Source organism: Aulonocara stuartgranti, assembly GCF_965226115.1.
Source record: "Aulonocara stuartgranti genome assembly, chromosome: 14".
Lineage (NCBI taxonomy): Eukaryota > Metazoa > Chordata > Actinopteri > Cichliformes > Cichlidae > Aulonocara > Aulonocara stuartgranti.
In genome coordinates, this window is record NC_138950.1 from 397,501 (window position 1) to 425,057 (window position 27,557).

Sequence of the window (27,557 nt, forward strand, 5' to 3'; positions counted from 1 at the left end):
TTATCGAGCTCACGGACGTGTACGACTTTATCACAGAGCCTCGAACACGCCGCCGCCTTGGAGGATCACAGCAGAGGACGAGGAGAAATCTTTCCTGTCAGCTGCAGGGAAAAACACCAGTGAAGAAGAACACCAGCGTGTCGGTGCGGTTGTCATAGTTACCGGGCCGGCGCCTTGTCAGCTTCGATCTCCTCCAGCTTTCCGTAGATCTCGGACAGCCACACGCTCTCCATCCCGTCGGCACTGAAACAACACGCATCAGAGACAGCTGCAGCTGATTGGACAAACACGCCGCCTGCTGCACTCTCATTAGCTGAATTAAATGTGAGAGATGTTCTGCGAGTCACGCCTCAGAGCGTTTTTCTTACGTTCCATTGGCGATGCGAGCATTCAGCCTCCTCTCCTCGCCCAGCAGGTCCTCCCGCACCGTGTCGCTCTCCAGGACGCTCTGCAGCGCCGACGTTTCGTCCCCTGCCACTTCCTGCTCCACGTGCAGGATGGAAATGTGAGCCGGGACACGGAGACTGCGACTTGCCAGCATCTTCAGCAGCGTCGTTTTCCCCAGGCCGTTGCGGCCGATCAGGCCGTACCGCCGGCCCGACGCCAGGCTCAGCTCCGCCCCCTGCAGCAGACATCTGAGACACAAACGGCAGTGTGAGAAAACGAGCCGTCCCACCCCGCTGCGCCCCCGCTGGTGTTTTCCGAGCGCTCACCTCTCTCCGAAGGACACGTCAAAGTTCTCGATGCGGATGTCGTAGCTGCGGTTCTTCCCCGATTGGTCGACTCGGCTGTCCTTCTTACTGCTGGCCTGACTGGCCGACGCCTCCTCCAGGACTCTGAGGAAACAGGAGGACAGGTGAGAGGGGCACAGGTGTGTGCAGGTGATGACAGGTGGACGGTGGACTCACAGTGGGCTGGAGGCCTTCTGCGAGTCCTTCTCGCTCCTGCGCTCGTGTTTGGCTTTCAGCTTCGCCTCGGCTTTCTCCAGCTTCTTGGCGTCGACCGTCTGAAGACAGAAAGCAGAGGAGCGCTCAGTAACACCTGCCGTAACCTGAGAGACAGGTCCCGCCGAGAGCAGCGGGCCAGAACGCCACGCTGCATTTAATGCGGAGCGTTCAGACTCGCAGTGTGACCGATGAGACCCAACCCCGCCTTCAGCTCGCCTCCTCGTGACTCTGCCGACAGTCTGAGGAGCTCATGTGGTTTTCACATCTGTCATGTGTTCATTTAGCTTTGGTCGTAATTTAGGCGTCTACTTTCTTCTGGTTTTAGTCGAAGCAGCATCAGGACGTTCCAGTTTGTCGCGTTGCCCCTGAGTGGCCGTGTTTTCATCACATCCACTGTGAAATGTGTCGCTGCTCCTTTTTGTCGCGTTTTGTGAGAAACAGGAAGCTAGCTGAACTGTTTCCTGGGCAGATCGAACCTGACTGCGCAGGAAGGTCGCTTCTGATTGGACCACTTCCACATTCGTCACACCTTTCTACACAACTCAGTTCTGATTGGCTCTCGTCTGTGCTGAACGTTTCCATCCATCTCGTTTGACTGGCAGACTAACGTGTCGATACACAAATGCTGGTGACCAAACCCGGACACGTGCAGGCTAAAGCTAGTGCTAAATCAATCATCTGCTGATTGAATCGAAGGCTTATTGATGATCGTCCATCACGGCTTTTTTGACTTTTTAGTCAGAGGCTGTAATCTTTGTCCCGCGCAGCCAGGCTAACGTCACCACGAACGAGTCTCCCAGGTTTCCGGTACATACCGTGTTCTGAGCACGTCTCATCATCCAGATGCCCTCAGCGTCTTTGGCTGCAGAAACTGAGGAGAAGGAAACGGGCAGATCAATACATGACATGACATCAATAAGTAATAATATTAATGGCGTTTGTCTTCGCAGACAGCAGGTGTAGTGGGCACACACGTGACATTAAACTGACTGAGTCAAAACGTGATTCATCAGACCTGCCCAGCTTCTTGCATGCTCCCTGGTCCAGATCTGATGCTCACGTGCCCGATGTTGCTGCTTTCAAAGGTGGACAGGGGTCAGAGGTCCAAGTGTGACCTTTCTGTCAGACCCAGCATGAACTGTTCCAGCAGCTCGTCTGCTGAGAGTCGACGGCTCACAGATCCTGAAGCTGCAGGTTTCGTCACTCTGACCAACACTGACTGAACCAGCGGCAAAAGAAGATCAAACTGCGCTTCACGTTTGATAACCATGCTCATGAGCTCCCTCTGACTTTGGCTGCTGTACTTCCTGCACAGCTCTCTCTCTCTCAGCACTCAGAGACCAGTTTACCATCAAATCTCTGCTTCCTGCATTATTCTCTGTTTATTAGCCACCAGTCTGCTGCTGTGTTCAGTGCTGTCGGCCTCTGACAGCAAAGCCTCGTCTCTGCTGTTCAAACTGAACGAATGGAAACAAATGACTGCTCAGCTGTGTCTGTAATCAAACCTCATCAGGTCATGTTCACATGTTGATTCATGGTTTGCTTCAGTTTTTGATCGACTGCAGAATATTTTTAAGGTTTTCTGCTATAAAAAGCCAGAACAGGAAAACCTGCTTCATGTTTCTCTGTTTGATCCTCAGTTACACCTGCTGTGATGCTCACACCTCTGATGAAGTCTCAGTGTCAGCTTTGGTTTATACACAGATATGAAACATGGATGTGTGCTGATAAATGATCAGAATTAGAATATTTCTGACTGTCTGAGTCAAAACTGACACAGTGACGATACTCAGCCCTAGTTTTACATTCTTCAGAATTGCCCCCCTTTGCTTTATATTTCTATTCTCTCCATGAGCTTCGTGAGGTCGTCTCCTGAAATGGTTTCCAACAGAGTTCCCAGACATGCTGAGCACCTGTTGGCCCTTTTGCCTTCACTCTGCGCTCCATCTCATCCCAAACCATCTCCACTGGGTTTAGGTGCCTGTGTCTGGCGCACCACTCCATCACTCTCCTTGGTCACAGAGCCCTCACACAGCCTGGAGCTGTGTTTGTGCTCATTGTGCCGTTGAAGAATAAATGATGGCATGTTGCTGCAGGATGCTGTTGTAGCCATGCTGGGTCAGTGCGCCTTCAGTTTGGAAAAAATCCCCAACAGTGTCACCATCAAAGCCCCCTCACACCATCACACCTCCTCCCCCATGCTTCACAGTGGGAACCATGCATGTAGAGACCATCAGTTCACAAGACATGAACTGGTGGAGCCAAAGATCTCAGATGTGGACTCATCAGACCAAAGCACAGAACGTCCACTCCTTGTGTTTCTTGGCCCAAACAAATCTCTTCTCTTGTAGCTTTTCCTTAGTCGTGATTTCTCAGCAGCTATTTGACACAAAGGCCTGATTCACACAGTCTCCTCTGAACATGCAGAGATGTGTCTGCTGCTGGAGCTCTGTGAGGCATCTATCTGGGCTCTGATCCGAGCTGCTGTTAACTTGTGATTCCTGAGGCTGGTGACTCGGATGAATGTTTCCTCAGCAGCTCCCAGTGATCCCAGTGCTGGATGGTTTCTGTGACTGCACTTGGGGACACATTCAGCGTTTCAGCAGTTTTCTGGACTGACTGACCTTCAGTTCTTAAAGTAATGATGGACTGTTGTTTCTCTCAGCTGATTGGTTCTTGCCATAAGATAAATTCCAGCAGTTGTCAAACAGGCTGTCAGCTGTGCACCAACCTGTCAAATGAACCCTGACAGGCACACCTGTGAGGTGAAACCATGTCAGGTGACTACATCATGAAGCTCACTGAGAGAAGGCCGAGGGTTTGCAGCGCTGTCAACAAAGCAAAGGGAGGAAGCTAAAATATAAACATATTTAGAGTTGTTCTTTGCTACATTACTCCGAAAAACCATCGAATGAGAAGGTGTCCAAACTTTTGATTGGTAGCACACACACACACACACACACACACACACACACACACACACACACACACACGGTGTGTTCTGGTTAGGTGCGTGTTAGGAGTGTGTTTGGTTTCTGCACTCTTACAGCCTGTGTGTGTGTGCGTGCTCCTCGGCGTGTTGACCTTACCGCTGTCTGCAGAGATCTGGGAGAGCTGCACGGGAGCGTCCAGCAGCACCTGCCTCTGAGCGCCGCGGTGGTGGTTTCTGAAAGACACAAAGACACACACACCTTCACATTAGCACGCCACCTCTCCCGACGGCCCAGACCCCGCCCACCCAGTCCTCACAGTTTCAGCGTGTTGAACATCTGCAGACAGATGTCTCGGATGTCATCTTCGTTTTTACTGTCAGCTGACACCTCCTGCAGCACGCCGCCGACCGCTTCGTAAACCTCCTCGCTGTCCTCGAAATCCGCCCCGCCGCCATCCAGAACCCCTGAAACACAAACACACCTCAGCAGGAGGAACAGCAGCTCCAGGCTGCGTGTCTGCTCCCGTTCATACACCACGAGGAAGAAGCTGGTGGAAACCCTCCTAATGTCAGAGCCCCCACCAGCTGCCTCTGGGCTGGATCAATCACAGGATCAATAATTGAGTCTCAGGGTTTCTGCTTCCTCTAATGCTGCTTCCGTGTTTCCGCTACCTGTGGATCTCTCAGGCCGTGCTAACCCAGGTTCAGGTCCAGGCGTGCCGGGTTATGCCGTGCTAGCCGGTGTCCCTGCTCTGAGTGCTGTCAACCCGGTTAGCTCGTTAGCTCATTGGCTAAAGAGCAGCCGCTGTCAGGCTAACCCCCGTCGGCTCCGGGCCGACGGACAGCGGCTCGCTCCCCCCGGACAGCGGCCCGGTGCCCGGCCTCTCACCTGTGATGTAGTCGAACAGCTCCGCGTCGATCTCAGGAAACTCGCTCTTCAGGATGTCCACGTACGTCGCCATGATAGCCGACCCCGAACACCGCCTGGACGCGCATGTGCCGGTATGCGACAGCGCTGTGAACTCTGGGAGATGACGTTTGTGGAGCGGTTGACGTCAGCGGTGAAGGAGCCCCTGCTTTTCTTTTTTTTTTTAAGAAAAAAAATCCTGTTATTGTCTGAATTCCTGACTTTTCCAGGATGTTACGTCATTTTAAATAAAATAAACTAAACAATAAAAAACCCTCAAGCGTAAACCTGCATTCTCTCTGCTGGCCAGCAGGGCGGCGACTCCTCCTCTTCTTCTTCACTGCATCATGAGCCTCCTCTCAGATCTTCCTCTCCTCCGCCCGCCTGGCAGCTCCATCTTCAGCCGCCATCCTCTGCACATGCTCAAACCTGCTCAGCCTCTGTGACTCTGAGCTATCCCTGTGATGGACTCATGTCCATGCTGCTCACTGAGCACCTCCTCCTCCTGTTTATTAAATTATAATAAAAACGACATGAGTGAGTACAGAGATCTGCTCACCGCAACAAAGCTGGGAATTACAGTAGTACGACAAGTATTACTGCTGTATTAGCAGTAGTATGGTAGCGTGCCAGCAGTATTATACTATTATAAGCACTGTATTACATTGTTAATAGTATTATTGCATTAAATAGTTATAGTACTGTGGTATCAGTAGCAGTATTGTACAAAGCACTGGGCTGTATCTGTTGTAGTATTACAGCATTAGAAGCAGTAAGAGCATTACAAAAGTAATATTATAATAACAACTGTAGTATTGCTGTACACATATACAAATACCTGTCAGTGATCGCCTGCAAAAAATCAGAACACAGTACGATGGGCAGTAATCTTAAAAGAGTATTGGAGTATTTCAGCAGCATCGTGACTGCTCGCCAGGCTCTCTGTTCCAGTGTCTCTGTGGTAGTACTACAGTAATGTAACAGTAGTATTAAGTATTACAGTGGTAGTGAGCAGTGTTGGTCAAGTTACTTGAAAAAAGTAATCAGTAACTAATTACTAATTGCTTCCCCAAAAAAGTAATCCCGTTTCTTTACTGATGACTTATTTTCAAAGTAATTAATTACTTAGTTACTTTTTAAAAACATGATTTACAACCTGAAGAGGTGATAAAGTGATAGATCTTTCAGCCCAATTCTACTTTTTCTACATAATCCATCATACAAAATGTAATCAAATGGAAAAGTCTCTTTTTAAAACTTGTTTTATTAGTTTTAATCTTTTAACTTTATGCATCAAGCAAAAATTTAATTATCTGCAACATTCTCTGACTGGAAGAAATTAGTTTAACATTTAAACCTATTTTCTGCACATTCCAGCTCATAAAATAAAATATTTTTTGTGTTTACACTCAGTCTTTCAAATAGATGCAAGTAAAACACAGCAGAAAATAAATAAAGTCAAAGACTCAGCGGTCCTGTTGCTCTATTTTCACCTGTAAAGCAGGAGTGGAGCAGACGGAGGTTTACCCTGGTGCAGGTGTGCCGCAGTCAGTGGAAGAATCCACAAGGTTGTCTGTGAATTTCCTTGGCAGCTACTCGGTGCTTGTTTGGAAGTTTAGGGGGTTTTTCTCTGTAAAAATAAGTTTTCTTCCCACGCACAGCGGACACTAATGTTTTTGTCACTTTTTATGGAATCAAACTCAAAGTAAGGTCAGTGCTTCCACGCTTTAAACGCTGCACGCTCATACTCTCTCTGCACTCGATATATGATCCATTGTTGATCTGCACACAGCTGTTGTCACGAATGTCTGCTCGCTTATGTCACTGTCATGAGACATTCTCACAAAAAAATCATGGTTTTAGTAACGCAGCGTTCCTACGGGAAAGTAACAGTAATGTAATTACCGTTTTTGCAATAGTAATCCCTTACTTTACTCATTACTTGAAAAAGTAATCAGATTACAGTAACACATTACTGCCCATCTCTACACAGCAAAATCTCCAGTGTTAAATTATCACTAGAGAGTGTCTATATGGGTCCACTCCTCTGAGTGTTAAATACAACACTATGTTATATGTTTAAAAGTAACCTAGTCAGTTTTGAAGATCAACAATGGCTAACACTGAGCAGTGCTGATTTTCTAACACTGGAAAATAACTCAAAATGTTAGAAATATTCCAGTAATGAGTCTCCTCACTCAATTGTAGTGTTACACTACTAGTATATGGAGCTCAAACACCACAGCGGGTTTAAAGAAGGCCCAACAGCGCCTCCACTTTCTGAGAATCCTCAGAAAAATGGACCTGAAGGAGCTGCTGACCGTCTTCTACCGCTGGTGCATTGAAAGTGTGCTGACGTACTGCACCTGTGTGTGGTTCTCCAGCTGCACCACACCACACAGAAAGGCACTCCAGAGGGTCATCAATATGGCCCAAAAATCATTGGACATCCTCTTCCCTCCCTGAAGGACCTGTACAGCACTCGCTGTCTCAGGAGGGCACGCAGCATCCTCCGGGACTGCACACACCCAGGACACCGGGTGTTTAAGCTGCTGCCGTCTGGCAGGAGGTTCAGGCTGCTGAGGTCCCGAACAAACAGACTCAAGGACAGCTTTTACAACAGGGCAACAGCCCTGATCAATGCTAACAGCTGACCTGACTGGATACCTCCCTGGACTTTTTTTTTTTTTTTGGGGGGGGGGTAAAAACAATAACAATAATAATATTTATATTTATAACAAGGTGCAATAATGACTAATGTGCAATAATAACAGTGTGAAATACACATACAGTTATTCATTTTTATTACTAAGTTAATATACTGTGTTGTATCGTGTCGTGTTACATGTAGTGCCGACGTAGGACAGTTTTCCAACTTCATTGAACTATTGTACTCTATAACTGTGCAATGACAACAAAGAGTTATATATCTTATCTAATAGTACTGTAGTATTGCAGTTTGACTAGTAGTATTACAATAGTACTAAATTATAGTGGTATAGTGATGCCAATATTACAGCAGTACTAATAATACTACAGTAGTATTGCAGCTGCACTATAGCAGTAATAAAGTAGTAGTACTGCAGTAATACTACAGCATTGCTCGCTTCGTCTTGTTGTCCAGCGCCGCAATGCGCATGCTCCGGCCTGGACTTTAGGGTGGGAGTTAGCCGTTAGCACCCAGCTAACAGCCGGAGCGTGTAATGGCGGCCTCGGTGTTGTTGGGCTCTGCGGACAGCGCCGGACTCAGCTTCACCATCGGGGGCGGCGGCACCGGGAATAGTAACGGACTGGGCCCGGCGCACTGGAACCGTTCTCTGGACCGAGCGCTGGACGAAGCCGCGGCCACCGGGAGCTTGAACCTGAGCGGCAGGAAGCTGAAGGAGTTCCCCCGGTGCGCCGCCAACCACGACCTGACCGACACCACCAGGGCCGGTGAGTGAACCGCACCGGGACCCGGCCCGGCGGCGGGCCGTGTATAGCGGGCCGTGGGCGGTGGCTTAGTCCGGAGTGCTTTGGGGAAGTCGGGTTTGAGGCTGCGGGTAGGCTGGGACACCGTCAGGCCGGTGTTGTGACAAACATCGAACTCAGAAATCGGCACCGTGTCGGGGTTCCGCTGCCTTTACCGGGCTCTCCGAGCGGAGAGTACCGGCGCAGACAGGCAGTCACAGTGAATCCGGGGACCGAGCCCGCCGGCAGAGGCGTTTTTGTACCGGACGGTTCGGGTCTGAGCCCGGTAAGCTGCTCTTAGCATGCTAGCAAGGTTAGCGCGGTTACCTGGGTGCTGCCGCCGCGTTTAAAGCTGCGGTTAACGGCTCTCACTGCGGGGAGGCTGAGAGGTTGTCACCTGATCTCAGAGGTGACGGCTCGTGCCGCTTCACCTGCCAGCTTGTTTGTTAGCATGTTAGCTCTGCCCCCGACAGCCTGTAAACACTGCGGAGGAGGCGTGCGGGGTCACCGGGGCGAGGGGAGGCTGACCACCCGCGGGGGGGGGGGGCTGAAGCTGAAGTCAGAGACTGGGCCCAAAGGTGACCACACACCTGGCTGGCTTTATTTTGTTCGACTCGATTAGATAACGAGCCAGGAGGACACAGAGGCGGCTCCGCCTGCCCGGGCCGGCGTGCCGAGCAAAACAAACGTACAGAACAAACAGCATTGATTATCGATCAGCTGATCGAAGCCCGCCATGCTGATGCTGCGCGTGCTCCTTTCATTCACACTAAATTGCACCCAAACCGATATTCGCTGTACGTAGCCTGCAATGACGTCACAGTTTAACGTGTTTGATTGGGTTTCGTCATCTCCCTGGACATACTCGGGAAGCACGAGACCGGAAACAAACAAACACGAGTGTTTCGCGTGTGTGCCATGAATTGAGTGAGTGCCGCCCAGGTGCGATGCTTGACCAGGCTGATGTTGGATGAGGGGGGAAGACTGCTCCGCGGATCCTGAGCCTTGCAGGAACAAATGCTTCATAGGCGGGTCTGTGAGCAGTACCTGTCCATACCTGTCCAGGCTCCTCCTCTCTCTGAGCTGAGGCTTCACAGCTGCTTCACTCCTCAGCTCGCTCTGTATCTCTGCTTTAGAGTCACAACATCGCCCATCTCAGAGTATCTCACATTTCTGTGTGTGCAGAGTGAGCAGGGGCCAAGCGTCCCCTCGGCGCTCTGCAGTCCTCGGAGGCTGGTTATGTTCATGTGTGAGCTCTGTGTGTGCGCGGGTCACCAGCAGCTTCAGGAACACGTGTGTGTGTGATCTCGGGTTAACCTGTACCGTGTGCGTGATCTCGGGTTAACCTGTACCGTGTGCGTGTGCGTGATTTCGGGTTAACCTGTACCGTGTGTGTGTGTGTGTGATCTCGGGTTAACCTGTACCGTGTGCGTGTGCGTGATTTCGGGTTAACCTGTACCGTGTGTGTGTGTGTGATCTCGGGTTAACCTGTACCGTGTGTGTGATCTCGGGTTAACCTGTACCATGTGTGTGTGTGTGATCTCGGGTTAACCTGTACCGTGTGCGTGTGCGTGATCTCGGGTTAACCTGTACCGTGTGTGTGATCTCGGGTTAACCTGTACCGTGTGTGTGTGCAGATCTGTCTCGTAACCGGCTGTCGGAGCTTCCTCTTGAGGTTTGTCTCTTCGTGTCTCTGGAGAGTCTGAACCTGTACCAGAACTGTCTGCGGTCGCTGCCTGACGGCCTGCTCAACCTGCAGGCGCTTACCTACCTGAACCTCAGGTAACACACACAAAGACACACACACCTGTGCAGTTGTGTGCCTCAGGTCTGTTTCATTTATCACGAGCTCCACGCTCTGTCAGACGGCACCAAACAGGAAGTCCTCTGGCATGTCCTCACCTTGTGGCGTGCTTTTCTGTGGGTGACCTGTGGGTGCTGCTCACTGAACCGACGGCTTGAATGCTGCTGCTGATTTTATTGGTCGGAAACCATGAAGCCCACTTTTGGTGTCATCAGCAGGACCAGAAGGAATCTGGAAGCATCTCCTCATCTTCTTCTGCTTTTTGTCTTCCTCTTCTTCTTCCTCTCTGCTCTTCATCGTCTTTCTTTTCTTTGTCTCATTCTGTTTTGTCTCGTAGTCCTCCTCTTCCTCTGTTCTCTGTCACATGCACACTTGTCACATGTTTACCGATGACAGCTGGATGCCTGTGTCTGTGACCCCGCCCCTCTCTTAATGCCCCTCCCCTCAGTCGGAACCAGCTGTCGGTGCTGCCCGCCGTCGTCTGCGGCCTCCCTCTGAAGGTTTTGATCGCCTGCAACAACAAGCTGGTTTCCCTGCCGGAGGAGCTGGGACAGCTGAGGCACCTCACCGAGCTGGTCGGTCCTCTCACGCCGCACGTCGGCATCCTCGCTGACCGATCGCAGCGCTTATTGATTATCGTTATCTTTGATCGCCCACAGGATGTGAGCTGCAACGAGATCCAGACTCTGCCTGCTCAGGTGGGCCAGCTGGAGGCTCTAAGAGACCTGAACATCAGGAGAAACCACCTGGTCCGACTGCCACCAGGTACACACACAAACGCGTGAAACGATGGTGACCGCTGTGTTCACAGCCTGGAGTCTGCGCTGTCTGTTATCAGTTATTGTTTCTGTATCAGCCGATCAGCTGACTCAGGCCCTGATAAATGACTGCAGGTTAAATTGGAATAAAACACCTGGATCGCGCTGCCAATCTAAGCTCCTCCCACTGAGCTGTCAGTCAGCCCACGGCAGAGGGCATGGCTCAGATCAGACTAACCCACTGATGGGTCTGGTGCTCCTGTGTGAGCGTGGAGCTCCTCCTCCCCCAGTGCACATGCAGACGGGTGAGCTGCAGTTTTTAACCTCTGACCCAAACATCAGTGTCGTGAATCTCCACCCGTCAAAGCAACGTGATTAAAATGGCACGAAGCGCCCGCTGTTGTGTTCAGGTTTCAAAGCGGCCGCGGCATTTCCTGCTATCTTTCCAAAGAGCTGCTCTCTCTCTCACAGCTCAGTCGCCGCCACATTTCTCTGCTTGTCTCGACTCGTCTGTGAACTCCTGAGCGAGTTCTGACGGCGAGTCAGATTTCGTTTTTTTACAGCTGAGTAGTAAAATCCTAGAACAGGCGATCCACAGTTTTCACCTGACGTCAGAGCTACGGGGACACGCCCACCCAGCAGGTAAAAACAGTATAGTCGTTTGCACGTCTTTGAGTTTAACCGAATGGCAAATCACACCAATCGCTGACGCTCCACCGCGACCCCGGCGGTCAGCACAGCTCGTTTAAACTCACTTATCCACCCAGATCAAAACCAGACATAGCGGTCAGTCCCGGCAGCAATGCGAGGCGATACTCCACGCCACGTTCAGGGATCTGAACGTGCCTGGGCGCAATGTAGATCCACAGCAGTCATAGGTCGTCTTGGTTTCTTTAATTTTCCTCCAGGATGATGAGACAGTAAAAAACACGTGCAGTACTGCCAATTGTCCACTAGTGGCCATTAGTAATAATTAGTAGTATTTAGGTGTGCCCCGCCTTTCCCCCTATGGTAGCTGGGATAGGCTCCACCCCTCAAAAGAACGGATGGAACCATAAGAAGAAGAGAATTGAGTCATTGTGTTGTCAAACCTGGGAAGTGAAGCGTGATGGCTCGTGGAGTAATCTGATTGGTCGTCCCTGCAGAGCTGGCCGAGCTGCCTCTGGTGCGTCTCGACTTCTCCTGTAACAAAGTGACCTCCATCCCCGTCTGTTATCGCCGCCTCACGCAGCTGCAGACCATCGTCCTCGACAACAACCCGCTGCAGACCCCGCCCGCTCAGGTACGCAGGAAGTGACCTCGCAGGCGTCCCTGTGCAGGTGTCGGTTCAGAGCTAACGTCTGCTTCCTGTCTGCAGATCTGCATTAAAGGGAAAGTTCACATATTTAAGTACCTGAATCTGGAGGCCAGCAAGACGACGCCGGACCTGCCCGAGTACGACAGACGACCTCTGACCTTCAGCTCCTGGTCTGCGCGCACGCACACACACACACACACACACACAAAAGCTGCTGCTCTTTCACAATAAAAGCCTTTGACTCTCTCACTTTGCCCCATCAGTGTGGATGAGCTTTACCCCGGGCGTCCCTACGGAGCGCTCGACTCCGGCTTCAACAGCGTCGACAGCGGAGACAAGAGATGGCTGAGCAACGAGGTCACACACACGCACACAAACACAGACAGTGTTTCGTCACGGCAGCCTCGATGTTCTGTTTTCTTTTAGTTTAATGAGTCGACGACACGTTTCCTCCATCTTGACCCCTGTTGACCCCTGACCCTTTAACAGTGGAGGATTTTTACATGAACTGTGCTGTAGCAGATAAATGTGTGGTTAGCGTGGCTCACACCAGGGCGAGCCCGTCAGGCATTGCTAAACGATCAGAGCTGTGCCGACCCACAGAATAATAAGCCCACCCATCGCAGCCTGCTGGTGTTGAGCCGCTGATTTCGCTCCTGCTCGAGCTCCGTTTGCAGAAACTGCGCTGTCTCCTCTGTGCAGGCCTCAGAGGAGCTGTCGGAGCTGCCGCAGCGAGTGGCCGACATCAGCCGAGACCAGAGGCAGCGAGGAGGCGCGGCGGGAGGAGCGGCACTGCCTAATGGCACATGTGAGCGTTTCTCTGATCTCACATCAGTTTAGAGGTTGAGGCGGTAAAACAAACGCACCTGAGCCTGGCACACTGCTGAGGAAGATGAAGCCGAGCGTGTTAGTGGAAGGTTGGCTCCGGCTGCTTCAGCATCATCAATTCAGATCAGTGTGACGTGGCTCATGGTTAGGACAGGTGAAACTGGTAGAAGCTCTCACCTGCACAGACGTCTCCATCAGCTGGTTCGAAGTTACGCTCCACAGCTGCCAGCCAGTCGGAATCCAGAGTACTCAGAGTGAATGTGGTGAGTGATGGAGCTGATTGGTGCTTCTCGTCTGGATCGTCTCCTCCTCTGTGTGTGTGTCAGATGGGGAGTTGGAGCAGATCGACTTCATCGACAGCTGTGCGGGTGAGGAGGAGGAGGAGGAGGGGAGGAGTCGTGGGGGAGGAGACAGGACCAGCCTGAGCTCTCAGTTCATGGCTTACATCGAGAGACGCATCACCAGAGAGGTGAGAGCTCCGCCCACAGGAAGTCACACCTGCGACTCACATGCACCCCACAATTGCTTGTCGTCTTTTAACTACAGTCTTTACAGTAAGCCTTTTTACACAGACTTCTGAAAGGTCAAAGGTCGAGTCTGTCGGTGGTTTGAGGTATAAACTGATAATTGTGGTGTAAAACCTGAGCTTTATTGTGAAAAGCCTGTGTGACTTCCTGTCTCTGTGCTCAGGGTTCTCCTGTGAAAAGCGGCTCTTCGAGGATGGAAGACCCGAGGAGACACGGCAGGTACGGTCCTCGTTCACCTTTATCACACCTGCTCTTTTCACTTCCTGTCTCGCTTACTGTGTCAACTCCTGTCCCTCAGGGGTGGAGTCGATAGCGCCGCGGCCGCATCTGGCTCACACGGACAGGTAAGGCAGTCCATGGGGTGGCTGTAGCTCAGGTGGCAGAGCAGGTCAGCCACTAATCAGAAGGTCGGTGGTTCGATCCCAGGCTGCATCCTGGCTGCATGCCAAATGTCCTTGGGCAAGATACTAACCCCGTGTTTGCCTACTGGTGGTGGTCAGAGGGCCCGGTGGCGCCTGTGTCCGGCAGCCTCGCCTCTGTCAGTGCGCCCCAGGGCAGCTGTGGCTACAATGTAGCTGCCATCACCAGTGTGTGAATGGGTGTGTGAATGGGTGAATGACTGAATGTAGTGTAAAGCGCTTTGGGGTCCTATGGACTAGAAAAGCGCTATACAAATGCAGGCCATTTACCATTTACCTGTGAGGTAGAAGCTGAGCACAGCTGCAGCAGCACTGACGGTCTGTGTCCTCAGAGAGGCGGCGTGGAGAGGATGAGGAGGGAGGCGCAGCTTGCCGCCATGAGGTACGACGAGGAGCGGCAGAAGAACCGCTCGCTGCAGAGGGACAACGTGAGCGGACACGCCAAGGTACGAACGGTACCAGTTTAACTGGTGACGGCACGTTATTGATCGCTGATCAGCTGTTATTGATCGAAACTCTGTTGATGCTTTTCAGCATAAAGCAGCTCCGAGTCCCACGAAGGCCAGTCCTGACACAGAGGTGAGTCTGTGTGTGAGTCTGTGTGTGTGTGCATGTGTGTGTGAGCGTGTGTGTGAGTCTGTGTGTGCGTGTGTGTGTGTGCGTGTGAGTCTGTGTGTGCGTGTGTGTGTGTGCGTGTGAGTCTGTGTGAGCGTGTGTGTGCGTGTGTGCGTGTGTGCATGTGTGTGTGAGTCTGTGTGAGCGTGTGTGTGTGAGCCTGTGTGTGTGAGTCTGTGTGAGTCTGTGTGTGTGAGTCTGTGTGTGTGTGTGTGTGTGTGTGAGTCTGTGTGTGTGAGTCTGTGTGTGTGTGCATGTGTGTGTGAGTGTGTGTGTGTGAGTGAATCTGTGTGTGTCAGCGTGTGTGTCTGTGTGTGTGAGTGAGTCTGTGTGTGAGTGAGTGTGTGTGTCTGTGTGTGTGTGTGTGTGAGTGAGTCTGTGTGTGTGAGTGAGTCTGTGTGTGTGTGTGTGTCTGTGTGTGTGTCTGTGTGTGTGTATGTGAGTGAGTCTGTGTGAGCGTGTGTGTGTGTGTGAGTGAGTCTGTGTGTGTGAGTGAGTCTGTGTGTGTGAGTGAGTCTGTGTGAGCGTGTGTGTGTGTGTGAGTGAGTCTGTGCGTGTGAGTCTGTCTGTGTGAGTCTGTGTGAGTCGGTGTGTACCTCTTTGTGAACAGGTGTTGTTAAATGATGTAATAATAATAATTCGTGATTGGTTTGATGGAATCAGAGTCATAACGTTTCACTTCCTGTGTCACTTCCTGTAACGATGGAGGCGTGTGATTCACTTGCTGATGATTGGTTGGCTCAGAGGTAAACATGGTGCTGTGTGAGGCTGACAGAAAAACGCCGGCGAGTGTGGGCGCGATTAGTCGGTCGGTTTTTATCGGCACGTGCGTTCACTTTCAAACGTCTAACAAAGATAAATGAAGACATGGAGGTCAAGGGTCATCCTGTCGGGGTCAGGCCTGTCTCGTAAGTTAACCCCGCCTTCACAGCCCATGGTGACCCAGGGCGACTCCCGCTCCCTCACTCGCTGATCTGTCCCATCTGACCGGTGCTGAGAGCTGAGAGTGTTTCAAACTGTGGAGCCAAGCACGCATGACCTCTGACCTCTGACATGGGAGCAATGTGGAAAATCGTTTTTGTTCCAAATATCTGAGAGAAAACGTAAAGCTGCACGACTCAGCAGGTAACGATCTTCTAATAGCGATGGTTATTAGAAGCTCGCACAGTGAGTCTAGCCCCGCCCCTGTTTAAACCACACCCCTCATTCGCCACGCTCTCACCTGTATGTTAGTATTTGTTAATGTGTTTGTGTGTCTGTGGTGTCTGTTTGTGCGCTCAGAACGTCTACCCCTCCCGACGCTCCACCCACACAGACGACTCCGCCCTGTTCATGGTAAGAGTATGGCCCCACCCCCAACAGCTACTAACTGATTTTCAGAGCAGGGTCGCTCGGGTTTGTGTGCAGAAGCGTTTGGAGGACAAACTGCGTCCGCACTGCGTTTCCTCATCGTGCTGTTATTTTGTAAATATATTTATCAGCTGCTCAGTGTTGTGGTCTCGGCTCGAGCGCGTGAAACTCGTCTGGGTGTAAATATGTTTTACCTGGTTGATTATCGGGTTCGTTTTCATCTCGTGGTTGGCTTCTCGCCGCTGTATGAACCACGTGAACCGGCGGCATGGTCAAAGTTTTGATGTCGTGACATGGAGGAGCTCCAGATCAGTGACAAACTTGAATGAAGGTTAAAGGTCGAGGTGAGAAACGAGCTCTCATTTTAGCGTTACGCAGACAGACGTGTTTCTCTCTGTGGATCACTTTGACCCCACGCTCGATCGCACTGGAGCCGTGTTAGCCTGTGTTAGCAGAGCGCTCTTATTTTGAAAAAGCACACAAACCCGAGGGATTCTGAGGACTGAATCAGCATGAACACACCTGTCCACCTTTCCTCTAAGCCCCACCCAGCACCACCTGTCCTTATCCTCTCCCTTTACCCCTTTCCTATCTACTCCTCTGGGCTCTGAGTGGCTACTGTGACTGTGGTGATGACATGTTAGTCTATAAAGGGTCACACGGCGCGTCCATAAACTGGTTTAAACTGGTTCAGGAGTAACCCGAGCAGCAGCGGTTACTCTCTCAGGTTCAGTTTGGTCTCTTTTCAGCATCTACTTCCTGTCACATGGTGATGTTTGTCTCCGCCCAGCAGAGACCCTCGTTGTGAACTTTAGTTTAACAGTCTGGCCGCTCTGCTTCTGTAGCATCATCACGTGTCAGCTGACCTCATTGTTCTCTAAACATCACCGACGGTGACGGCGGCGCTCGCAAATCCTTAGAAAAACTTTATTGTCACAGCCAGGAGAACAAACACTGATCGTCTCACTGGAGCTGAAATCGTTGGACCTAGAGGTGATTAACGCTGTGGGTGTGTCCCGTGAGCATCGGCACTTCCTGTGGAGAGACTGAGGTGGTAAAGTTTGTGCGACGCGTTTCCTGAACCTGTCGAGCTGTCGGAGCTTAAATTCACTGAAACAGACGATGAGCTGAAAGCACCTGCACGTCATTAACACCTGAATCTCTGCATTAACTACTTCTTCTTCTCTTCTTCTTCTTCCCCTTTTCTTTTTTCCTCATCTTCACTTCCTCCTCAGTTTGATCCTCCCCCTTTCTTTTTATCTCCGCCCTCGCCACCTTCCTTCCTGTCTGTCTGCGTGTCTGTCTGTGTGTCAGTGTGTCCTGGTGTTTGAGATCGACTTTGACACAAACACGATAAAGAGGCGACCTGGCTCACACAGACAGGTGACACACGCCTTCCACGCGTCCGTCCCTGCTGGACGCAACGTTCACTGACATCACTGCTCTTCCTTTCTTTTTATTTGGCCCCTCCCCTGTCTGTCTGTCTGTCTGTCTGTGTCTCAGTCTGTGGCTGGACTGTCTGTAGACGGCTGTTATTCTCACACTTCTGATAGCGCCACCTCCTGTCTGCTGCAGGTACTGCACTGTGCATGCTGCACTGTGTCCGCATGCTTGACCTTCAAAGTGAGGCAGTTTCTAGGAGGCGGAGTCAGCGGTTTGTCGTTACAATATTTCATTAGCAACACCAGGTGTCACTGGGCCTCATTCGCAAACCTTGGACAGGTAAACGTGGGACGGTCCTTTGAGGTGTCTCGCTGCATGTCGTTTCTCTTTGGTCCGTTTCAGTTTGCAAAAAGTCGAAAAAACCAAAACAAACGTGGTGATGTTAACGGGGCCGAACGGCGTTGGACATGGCGACGATCGTAGACCAGTCGTCTGTCAGGTGCTGCCTGTCTGCTGACTTCCTCCTTCTCTTTCCGTCGGCGCTCAGGTCTTTTTCTTTTCGTTTTTCCACGAGTCTCAGGCTACGTCCACACGTACCCGGGTATTTTTGAAAACGCAGATTTTTCTATGCGTTTGCGCCTTTCGTCCACACGTAAACGGCGTTTTCGGTCACTGAAAATGGAGATTTTCAAAAACTCAGTTTTTGCGTTTACGTGTGGACGAGGTAAACGCAGAAAACGCAGTGTCAAAGGTGTGCGCCTTTTTTGACGTCACACTGTGCGCCACGTTGTTTCGGTGAAATGAATTTCTGTTACTGTTACTCTGCAGTGTTTACATGCGTACACACACACAGTTACTGTCCCTCCACACAGACGACTCAGTTCTGCTTCTATGCCCCATCTTTGTTTACTCTTTCCCACCCAGGCTTATCGACTTCTGATTGGCCAACATTTCTACACGGCTAGAGATATAGCTGCTGTTCCTAGCAGCGTTTTCCTTCGTGTTTGGCTTTTATGTGTGAACGGGATTTTTTTGTATAAACGAAAACGGAAAATCTTCATTTTCAAAAATACCCGTGTACGTGTGGACATAGCCTCATTGTGTTTCAGTCCGGTGTTTTTAACCGCTGCCGTGGAAGCCGAGCGTCCTCTGGCGTTCTTTCTCATTAAAGTGAGAAATGACTGCGATTCGCTGTCGTGTTGTTCATGTTTCACGTGTGTGATTTTGCTGACGCGTGTTCGGTGAATGAGGCCCGGTGTCCACTGCAGGACGTCCCAGTTACAGACGTCATTTCACTGTTTCAGGAAAGAAGTGGTCTCGGCCCCGCCCCCAGAGCAGCTGTTTTTGTTCAGTCACATGATCAGAAATACCTGTGAAGAGTACCTGAGTGATTCCACTGAATGTTAATCAGTATTTTACCTGAAATGACATCATTAGCGTTGACACACCTGAGCAGCCTGGAGCTAGCAGCACACCTGAAGCTCGCTGCCTCGCACTGACCTCCAGGTGTGTCCAGCTGTGTGACTGTGTTGTGTTGTCCCACAGGGTGAGGACCGAGCTGCTCTCTCTCCTACAGGTAAGACCGACAGTTTACCGAAGCTCCTCCCCTCCCCAGTGTTCGCCTGCCTCCCGCTCACACCTGGATTTTCTCTTCTTTCAGCCAATCAGTCGCCGTCTTACCCCAGCTCGGGGGGCGTGGCCTCCTGTCGAACTACCAATGTGCGGCCAGAGAGCTTCCTGTTCCGGCTCGCGCAGAGGGAGGAGAAGAGGAAAGGTGAGGTCCTGTGGGGGTGTGTCCTCAGCCTCACTCACCTGTCAGGTGTGCTCTGTGTGACTGCTGTTCCCTCTCTGTCCTCCAGGTGACACCTCTGCTCCTCCGAGCCAAGAGGAGGCTCCCGCCGCTCCTCCTCTTGCTGCAGAGGACGTCGAGGTGGTGGAGCAGCTCAGGAAGGTGCGTACCTGGACTCACCTGGGTGGGTTACCTTGTTCACAGGTGACTGATCAGCCCTCTCTCTCCCTCCAAGAACATCGAGGCTCGTCTCAAAGTGTCACTGCCGAGTGACCTGGGAGCAGCCCTGACGGACGGCGTGGTTCTCTGTCACCTGGCCAATCACGTGAGGCCGCGGTCCGTCCCCAGCATCCACGTCCCCTCCCCTGCCGTGGTGAGTAAAGTGTTAATGTGTGCGCTGCTGTTCAGGTGTGCCCCGCTGACTGTCCCGTCTGCCCGCAGCCCAAACTCACCATGGCCAAGTGCCGCAGAAACGTGGAGAACTTCCTGGAGGCGTGTCGCCGCATCGGAGTCCCACAGGTACCATGCACACCTGAGCGATGAACGAACAACAGCAAATCCAAATGTTCCCCATCAGTCCTCCTGCCAGACGAGCCGATGCCTTTAATGAAACGGGGCCCGCTGGGGTTTTTATTGAGAGTGACCTTTGACCCCGGCTCGGAGATTTCAGACACGGGTTCGGCCTCTGCTGCTGACGCTGTCATTAAATCTCAGTGCGATCTGCAGCACGCCGCCATGACTGATGGGGCGGGGCTGGGTAGTCATAAATACGCGTGCGGTTTATCATAACGAACCAACCAATCGGGCTGGACGACTGATGGTGAAGTTTGAAGTTTCTTCTTCTACTAACGCCTCTCTTCCTCTCTGTCATCGTCCCGCCTCTCATCGCTCCCTTCCTCCTTCCGTGCGTCTCTCCTCTGTTCTTCCTCCACCGTGTCCATCTCACCCAACACGCACGCACTCAGGACCATCTCTGTTCAGTGGGCGACGTCCTGGAGGGGAAAGGGGGCGGGGTTTATGCCACAGTGGAGGTGCTGCTCTCCATGGCTCCTCCCCTGGTCAGCCTGTCCCCTCAGGTCCAGCTGGCCGGCTTCGCCCTCTTTTACCTGTCTGTCATGTCGGTGCTGTGTGCCATTTATGTGCACCTGGCGCCGCACGTCTGACGCCGAGCGAGCCGAGGGCGATCTCGCCAAGTTGCACGCAGCGGGCGTGAATTTATCCCAGCAATGTCCCCCTCAGAGTCTCCGTTCACCACAGTGACGCAGGAATCCTGCCCTGGATCTGTCGTAGTACTGCCACCTTTCAGGTTACGTTAGTTTAGCACAAAAACTGGGCCGAGGAGAAGAGCCTGGCTGCGATTGGTCTGTCTGTCTCCTGACGTGTGCAGCGGCGTCTAGTCTGTAGACACGCCCATCTGCGGGACCTGACGCTGCTCCTGAGGCTCTGATCCTGGCCCTGTAGACGTGTTCAGGTCAAAGGTGAAGACTCAGATCAGCGTGGGGCGATGCTCGCCACTCGAGTTAGAGCGTCTGTCATCGGCCAATCAGCTGTGGGCTCAGAGGAACATCCGAGCGAGTTCACTCCAGCAGCTGGATCAAATGCTCTCCCATATGCTTTGAAATCATCCATAAGCCGTTCCTCTCTCACCTGTACAGGTGTGCGTGTCGCAGCCTCCTTGCTGATTAACAGAAACATTTTCTGCTGACGACGATGAACATCCAGCCCCCCCCCCCGTGACCCTTTGAGTGACCGATGCTCCGCCCAGTGGGCAGGTAGAAGGCGTGAGGCACAGCAGAGTTGAGTGTTTGAGCCAGAGGACCATGTGACCCCTCAGTCGGACCTGGACGATCCCCCAAAGCTCGCCCTCACGCTCGCGTCCTGCCTGTTGGCGTTCTGCCCCGTGCCTTACGTTCCATTTTTTACTGTTTGAAGTGTCAGCCCCTCCCATCAGAAACACGTCTCCCTGGAAACGACCTCTGAGCACCACATCAGCATTTCACATGTGGTCTGATGCCTGCATTGACCTCCCGGGTGGCTCTCCGGTCGAAGCGCAGGAACCTTCAGTGTCACCTGTACCGAGGCTCTGGAGACTCCTCCCACTGCAGGACTAGCAGCAACCCCCACAGGTGTGCAGGGTCAGGACACCGACCTGTGATGGCCTCGCCATCGCTCTTATGTCTGTGACGGTGGAAACTCGAGCAGAACAAAGAGGCATCCTGCAGTGGGAGGGTTTCCTGTGGCTCCAACCGGCCGGAGCACGCCGAAGCGTCACAGGATGGGATTGTTCTACGATGAAGAGTGAGGATGAGGATGTCTGAGTGTTTTGTAGACCTGTGCCTCTGCTCTGTTCCTTTTAGAGCTCCATCAATAAAGTTCAGTAAAGCCGCTCGACTCACTTGTCTGTCTTTCAAACACACCTGGAGGTCTTTGCCTCCTGATTGGTTTGTTCCATCGATGCTAGCAATGGCTGCTTCATCCTCTTCACAGAGACCCGACATCAGGTAACACAGTCAAGGTGTAAACTGATGTCAGCACATTAATTTCATGCTTCATACTCGCCTGCAACCCACCGACACTGGACTGGTGTCCTAGTGGAAACCAGCTCCTGCCACTGCAGTCGGTCCACTGGTGTGGCCCAGGACACCTTAGCAGAGCTTCTAGCACGCGTGTTGTGAAGATGACGACAAGGCAGTGCCTTATTCTTCCTCCACCAGCAGGGGGTGCTCCCCTCTCTGTAAGCATGAGTGCGTGATCCTGATCCGAGCTTCCTGACAAGTTTGTGCTGCAGTCGCTGCTTTCAGGCCTCACTGAGCTAAACTCGGAGGTTATTGTTAGTCAGGTGATCGATTAACCTCAGTGCTGATAAACTCCCATGTTTCCTAGCTGTGTGGAAGGTGTGCTGATTGGTGCGTCACCGTGCAAATGTGTTGGAGTTTAAATCTGTACGTGTTTGATGGCAGCCGGCTCAAAACTGACACCTGCCGCTGTGGCACTACACTTCCCATCCGCCTCTTACTTCCTTCTGTCTCCGCCCCCGTCTTTGGCCCACAGCCTTCTGTTCAAAGCTCTCTCACCTGTCTGCTTCCATCTGCACGCCCCGCCCCTTCTTTCCTCCTCCTCCTCCATCATTTTTGCCGTTCCTTGTTTTCATCCTTGCGTTGCCATGGTTTCAGTTATTTTACCTGTTGATTTCGTTTTCCATCCGTTCCCCCTGCCCCTCGCTGTGTCTTCTTCTGTGGTGTTTGTCTGTGCAGAGTCAGTTGTGCCTTCCTCTTCACATCCTGGAGGAGCGAGGGCTACCCCAGGTGGCCGTGACCGTCGGCGCCCTGCTCAACCTGGCCCCGCCCCGACACTCCAGCACCACAGCGACCCCCACGACGCCATCAACCCCACCGGGGCCGTCTGTCACCATCTAGCCATATTTGCACCCCATTTGTACCAGCCAATCAGAGCTAAGCGTCTCTTAAAGCCTGCATGATGTCATCAGAAAGTGTCCGAAGCTCCTGCAGCAGGGGGCTGGCACCGACATAATACCACAGTGACGGGTTCTGAGCTCCTATTGGTCAGTGCTGTATGTATGGAAGCCCATTTCGGGGGGGGGATGCTACCCAATGACCTCGGCTGAAATGAATTTTAAAGTAAAAGATGAATCGAATATTTAAGGTCGTGTCTGAATGACAAAAAAATATTTCACAGGTGAGACCTTCAGGCACCTCATAGGTGCAGGTTCAATTCCCCACGGCCACTTCCTGCCCGCTCTCTGCTGACTAATAAAGGCTCAGCGCCCCCAAAATACAAAGTAGAGTAAAACGTTCAGACGTTTGCAGCAAGTGTGTTTCCATTTGTGGGCAGAAATGGGCTTCCATCCCACCTGTGCCGTCGCTCTGCAGGTGAGGGAGTGGCTGATGGGCAGTGATGGAGACGAGTCGAGCTGAACTGATCTTTACTCTTGCTGCAAGGTTTGTTAGAAATCAGCTTCTCACAGGTGGAGGTTTCACTCTGGACCTATTACACTCATCACAGATGACAGAGCCGCAGAGCAGACCAGATAGGAAGGAGCAAATAATCTGACCAGATTTTAATGCTGTACCTGGTGTAGGCGGAGCTAATCTACTCCATCTGCTGATTATTACAAGTGATAATAATGAGTGCCCTCACCGTGAAACCACATCTGCTTGTGTTTGAGCAGCGGTCCAAAGGAAATCCTCCACGTGTGACAAGGCGAAAAGATAGAAGCTTACCACCTTTGACCTTTGCCCCCTGAGTCTGAGGTAAAGAAGGTAAAATGATCCTCTGATGTCAGAAAAATAACCCAGAGGCAAAGTGGGAGGTGGTTTATTCTACTTGTCAAGTTTTCTAACGGGTGAATCCATGCAGTTCAACATCTGTGTGACATTAGTTCTACATGCATTTGGTTACCTGTGTAGGCGGAGCTTAGAAACTAATATGCATAATTATTGAGCCAGTGTTAAACACAGACGACTCAAAACCATAAAACTCTGTTAGGTGGATCGTTCTGCTCATTCCAACGTTAGCTCTCACAGAGCGGCTTAGCATGAGTCCCCATCATCTTGAGCCTCAGCTCAGCCGCTGTCTCACACAAGCCGGTTTAGCTCCTCCGCCTTTAAACGTGCTTTATTCTGATTGGCTGTATCTCACAAGCAGAAGACTTGAACAACAGATGGGTGGAGCTTTTCTCTGTGACATCACACAGATCAATGAATAGAAAAAAAACCTCATAATTCCCAGTAGCTGCAGACACACTGAACTTCCTGTTTAACATGAACATTTGCCACAGAAACAGGAAATGAGAAAGGGAAAAGCACTTTAATTTAAAAAAAAAAAAAAAGTATTTCATGTTCTCAGTAACATCTGATTGATCAATAAAGTCTGAAACTGTCCGGTCTGCACACTGAGATACAGTTGCAGTGCTACTAAAGGCTAACGGAAGCTAACAGCAGTTTTGTTTTGTTTAAATAACACTAATGTATCTTGTGGCTAATATAGCTTAAAGTTAATATTGGCAAAGATAAACTTATTGTAAGCTACATTTAATGGCTAGCGGTGACCTAGCTAAGATGAGTGTGCTTAGTTTAAAATAATAATAATAAAGAGAAAACTATTCCCAGATTACCCATCGCTAACAGTGACGATTCTGAATTTGCTTCAGTCTGAAAATGTAACTGACTGTTAAGGCTAACACTATTAAAACAGAGTAAATGTGTTGGATCACGCTGATCATGCTTGTCATGTTTGCAGAGACACAGGCTGATACTTACGTAGCAGTCTGTTAACAGAAACCAGCTAGCTGGAAGACTAGCTTGAAATAGGTAGCTATAAAAGTATCGTGATGAGTTCAGACTTAACATGAACTACAGCTAGGAAGTGGCCTAAGCTAACGAGTAAGCAGTAGTCTAAAATTGAATAGACTCTCTGCTATCTCTGGGTAAGACTATAATAAGACTAACTTTATGAACTGTTAGATAACAGTACTTAATATTATATATGTGACACAGTTAGCTTTAAAAATACTGACATTTCAAAAGTTCCGTAACTATTTTAACATGGCTACCTGCTGAAAAAAGCTAACTCTAATGGTACTCTTATGTCGAGCTAACCACAGAAGGTAGCTAAGATAAAGTCAGGTAAAGCTAACAGCTTGTTTCTAATCTGAAAACGGTCGACGATCGCTTAGTTTATAGCATGATTGCTAAATGCTAATGTTACAGTAGTGGGTTTGATCGTGCCCAGTATTGTCAAAGAAATTATTTATTTTTCCTTTTTGTTTTTTTTTATAGTTTATTTAGTTTTATTTATTTTTTTATGCTTTTAGTTTTGCTTTAGGGGGCGGGGCCTCTGCCAGTCTTCCATTGTGGGGCACTCACCCAAATGTGAGCTACTTGCTAACAGTAAATAATATCCCAAAAGAAGCAGCAAGGACAAAGTGTGGTTCAGTTTGGCTCTGTTCGTCTCCAACTGTCCTTATTATGGTAAACACCTTCATCTCGCCGCTGATGAAGAGGAGGATGTCGTCTGTACAGTTTTTACTCATGTCCTTGTGATTTAGGTCAATCATGTGACCTGGCTTTGTGATCACCTGATCAGACCTTTGTCACGTGTGCAGCTGAAGGCGACTGGGTGGTTTCTGTTGCATGCTGGGACATTTTTCACCTTGTAAAGGTGGCCCGACTGTTGTGTACAAATATATCCTGTAAATAGAAATTTACTGATGATGCTCTGTATATGAGGCCGAAACCTGGGTGTTACTACGACAACAGAGATGTTTGTGTTGCCATGTCAACAATGGGGGGAGGGGGGGGGGATTTCTTCTCCTGTCAGTGAAGTAAGCAAACAGCTGCTGTACTGTAATTTTATTTATAAAAGTTCGTCTTGACAACAGTGATCAAAGCAATACCTGCTCAGCGTCTCACTCCAACTGGAGCTCCAAAAGGCTCCAACTGCACAAACACAGTCAGGAGGTGCAGCTCAGGTGAAGCAGACTGCTAGCAGCTACAGCCGCTTGTGTCACCATCCACCTGTCAGGCAGAAGCCACACCCCTAATAATGCAAACAGGTGTCATGAAGGGGCCAGACCCTTTGTGTATCAGGCTGTAAACATGTGTGTGGGGCTGACTCACTGCTGCCTCTGCTGGACATTAGAGGAACTGCAGCACACATCCTGCCATCCTACAGTGGGCGTGGCCTCTGTGTACAGTGATGTCATGAATCTGAGCTGCTGCTGCTTCACTAACCGGAGGAGAAGACTGTGTTTATAATTTAAACTGTAAAGATGAGTAAAGGGGGCTGGTGCTGTGTTCAGGTGGCGTAGGACATCAGCATGCTGACACTACACTAAACACTTGCTGAAGCCTCACTTTGTTTCTCAGTCACCTGAACAGAGCACAAGAGCACAACTTGAACAACCTGAATTATGACAAGTAGGCTGGGCCCCGCCCCCTGAACCACCTCCACCAATCAGCTCATCTTAACTGGACTCACCTGAGATCTGAGTGAACCTGATGGGGACAGGTGTGGTGGCTTAGAGGTTTCAGAAAGGTGATGGTGTACAGATGTTTTCTTCTTCAGGCGCTCGTCTTGTGGCAGCAGCGGGTCACGTGACGTGGGCGGCTGTTTTTCCACTTGTGTGTTTTTGCTGTTTCAGTCATAAAATAAATAGAATGTGGCTTTGATGCTTTTATTGTCTCAACACCGCACACAGGAAGTGGTGAAAAACATGTGGCCAAAAAACAAGAACACCATCAGCTGATTGTGTTCATACTGTAAATGTTTCCTATGTTTTCTGTTTTTCTCTCCTTGGTGGTTTTTGTTTCTGTGAATAAAGTAGAAATATTTGTCACAGGTGAACGTCACGTCTGCAGCTCTGTTCCCGGGTCAGGACGCTGCGACAGGAAGTGCAGTCTAATATAACGTAACACCGGTTTGTGACTGAAAGTATTCATGACTCCTCTGGAGAACAATAATCATGTTTCACGGTAGGATTTTGTGACATCTTTTCAAAGTATGTTTGGAAATCAACCAAGCGACAGCGTGTCACATCAGGGCTGTTTATGAAGAACAGTCTAACTTCACATTCTTTAATGACACGCAGTGTGTGCTCTCATTGATGCTGTGGTGTCCTGGAGTGAGGTGTTCTTAAACAGCGTGGTTTATTACAGGACGTGCGGCAGCGTCCTCACAGGAAGCCCTGAGGCCCCAGATAACATTGTGCTTTAAACTGTGTCATATCAGACGCAATAATCACACCTCCCAAATACTTGGCTCTGAATTTCGCATTTATTTAAATTCAGCTTTAAGCCTAAATCTTCAAACACTTTGGCGACAGTGGGAAGGAAAAACTCCCTTTTCTTTTTTTTCTTTTTTTCTTTTTTTTAAATGACATCAGAAACAGCAGTATGCGACATTACGTGATGGCAGAGCTTCAGTTCATCCTTTGTCATTTTTTTTTTTTTTTTTTTTTTTTTTTTTAATAAATAGGACAGGGGGAATGAATGAGAGAGAGAGGGGGAGAGAAAGAAAGAAAACCAAAGGGGAGAAGAGACGGTGAGAAGGGGGGGGAAGAGAGAGAAAAAAAAAACAAAAAACTCCTGGGTCACCTGTATGGAGAAAAAAAAACAAACAAACAGAGGAGACAGCAAACAACAAAGAGCAACATAATAATAGAGAAAACAAAGCACCATCACAATAAACTAGCTAGTCATAGATATCAGTATTTACTAAGTAATAAACGATATTGTGCAGCACGCAAGATAGACAGCGCACAGTGTGCTTTGAGGCAGCAGCCAAGAAAGCTTTAGTCCGCGTCTGTGAATACCCATGTGTGCATACCTGTGTGGATCAGCATGCTTGCATTCCAAAGGTTTCTCCATGTAATGATCTGCTAGGGAGTGTGGGGGGGCCACAGCCCCGTCCTCCAGGGTGTGAAGCGGGTATGGAGGAGATCAAAACTCCAGACATCCAGAGGCCCCCAGAACACAAGAGACCAAGGAAGACCAACAGAGGGGCAGCCGCGCCACTGTGCCAGTAAGAGCTG

General features: G+C 50.4%; 2 protein-coding genes across 5 annotated transcripts in view; one reads left to right on the forward strand and one right to left on the reverse strand.

The window, feature by feature from the left end:
• The window catches only part of abcf3 (ATP-binding cassette, sub-family F (GCN20), member 3), a 28,180-nt gene extending 19,457 nt beyond the window's left edge, over positions 1 to 8,723 (reverse strand). The window contains exons 1-10 of the mRNA XM_082502359.1: positions 8,564 to 8,723; positions 5,075 to 5,291; positions 4,769 to 4,960; positions 4,197 to 4,344; positions 4,037 to 4,113; positions 1,763 to 1,818; positions 909 to 1,006; positions 714 to 836; positions 369 to 635; positions 163 to 243 (exon numbers count right to left, since the gene is read on the reverse strand). Coding sequence (XP_082358485.1) covers positions 163 to 243; positions 369 to 635; positions 714 to 836; positions 909 to 1,006; positions 1,763 to 1,818; positions 4,037 to 4,113; positions 4,197 to 4,344; positions 4,769 to 4,841 — 923 coding nt within the window. The 5' untranslated portion in view covers positions 4,842 to 4,960; positions 5,075 to 5,291; positions 8,564 to 8,723. The remainder of the gene's footprint in view (positions 1 to 162; positions 244 to 368; positions 636 to 713; positions 837 to 908; positions 1,007 to 1,762; positions 1,819 to 4,036; positions 4,114 to 4,196; positions 4,345 to 4,768; positions 4,961 to 5,074; positions 5,292 to 8,563) is intronic.
• lrch3 (leucine-rich repeats and calponin homology (CH) domain containing 3) lies at positions 7,915 to 26,371 on the forward strand. 4 transcript variants are annotated; one of them, XM_082502356.1, is made up of 20 exons: positions 7,917 to 8,221; positions 9,874 to 10,018; positions 10,489 to 10,615; positions 10,700 to 10,805; positions 11,944 to 12,080; positions 12,156 to 12,265; positions 12,359 to 12,452; positions 12,798 to 12,903; positions 13,250 to 13,392; positions 13,614 to 13,669; positions 13,749 to 13,794; positions 14,202 to 14,315; positions 14,404 to 14,448; positions 15,766 to 15,819; positions 18,763 to 18,793; positions 18,878 to 18,991; positions 19,077 to 19,168; positions 19,242 to 19,379; positions 19,448 to 19,525; positions 22,261 to 26,371. In XM_082502356.1, the coding sequence occupies exons 1-20, from the start codon at positions 7,990 to 7,992 to the stop codon at positions 22,420 to 22,422; spliced, it is 2,130 nt and encodes a 709-aa protein (XP_082358482.1). In that variant the 5' UTR covers positions 7,917 to 7,989; the 3' UTR covers positions 22,423 to 26,371. The 4 variants fall into 4 exon arrangements, with proteins under 4 accessions (XP_082358484.1, XP_082358483.1, XP_082358482.1 ...); XM_082502355.1 differs by lacking the exon at positions 22,261 to 26,371 and adding an exon at positions 19,972 to 21,230; XM_082502357.1 differs by lacking the exons at positions 15,766 to 15,819; positions 22,261 to 26,371 and adding an exon at positions 19,972 to 21,230 and having other exon boundaries at positions 7,916 to 8,221.
• Positions 26,372 to 27,557: the final 1,186 nt, after the last annotated feature.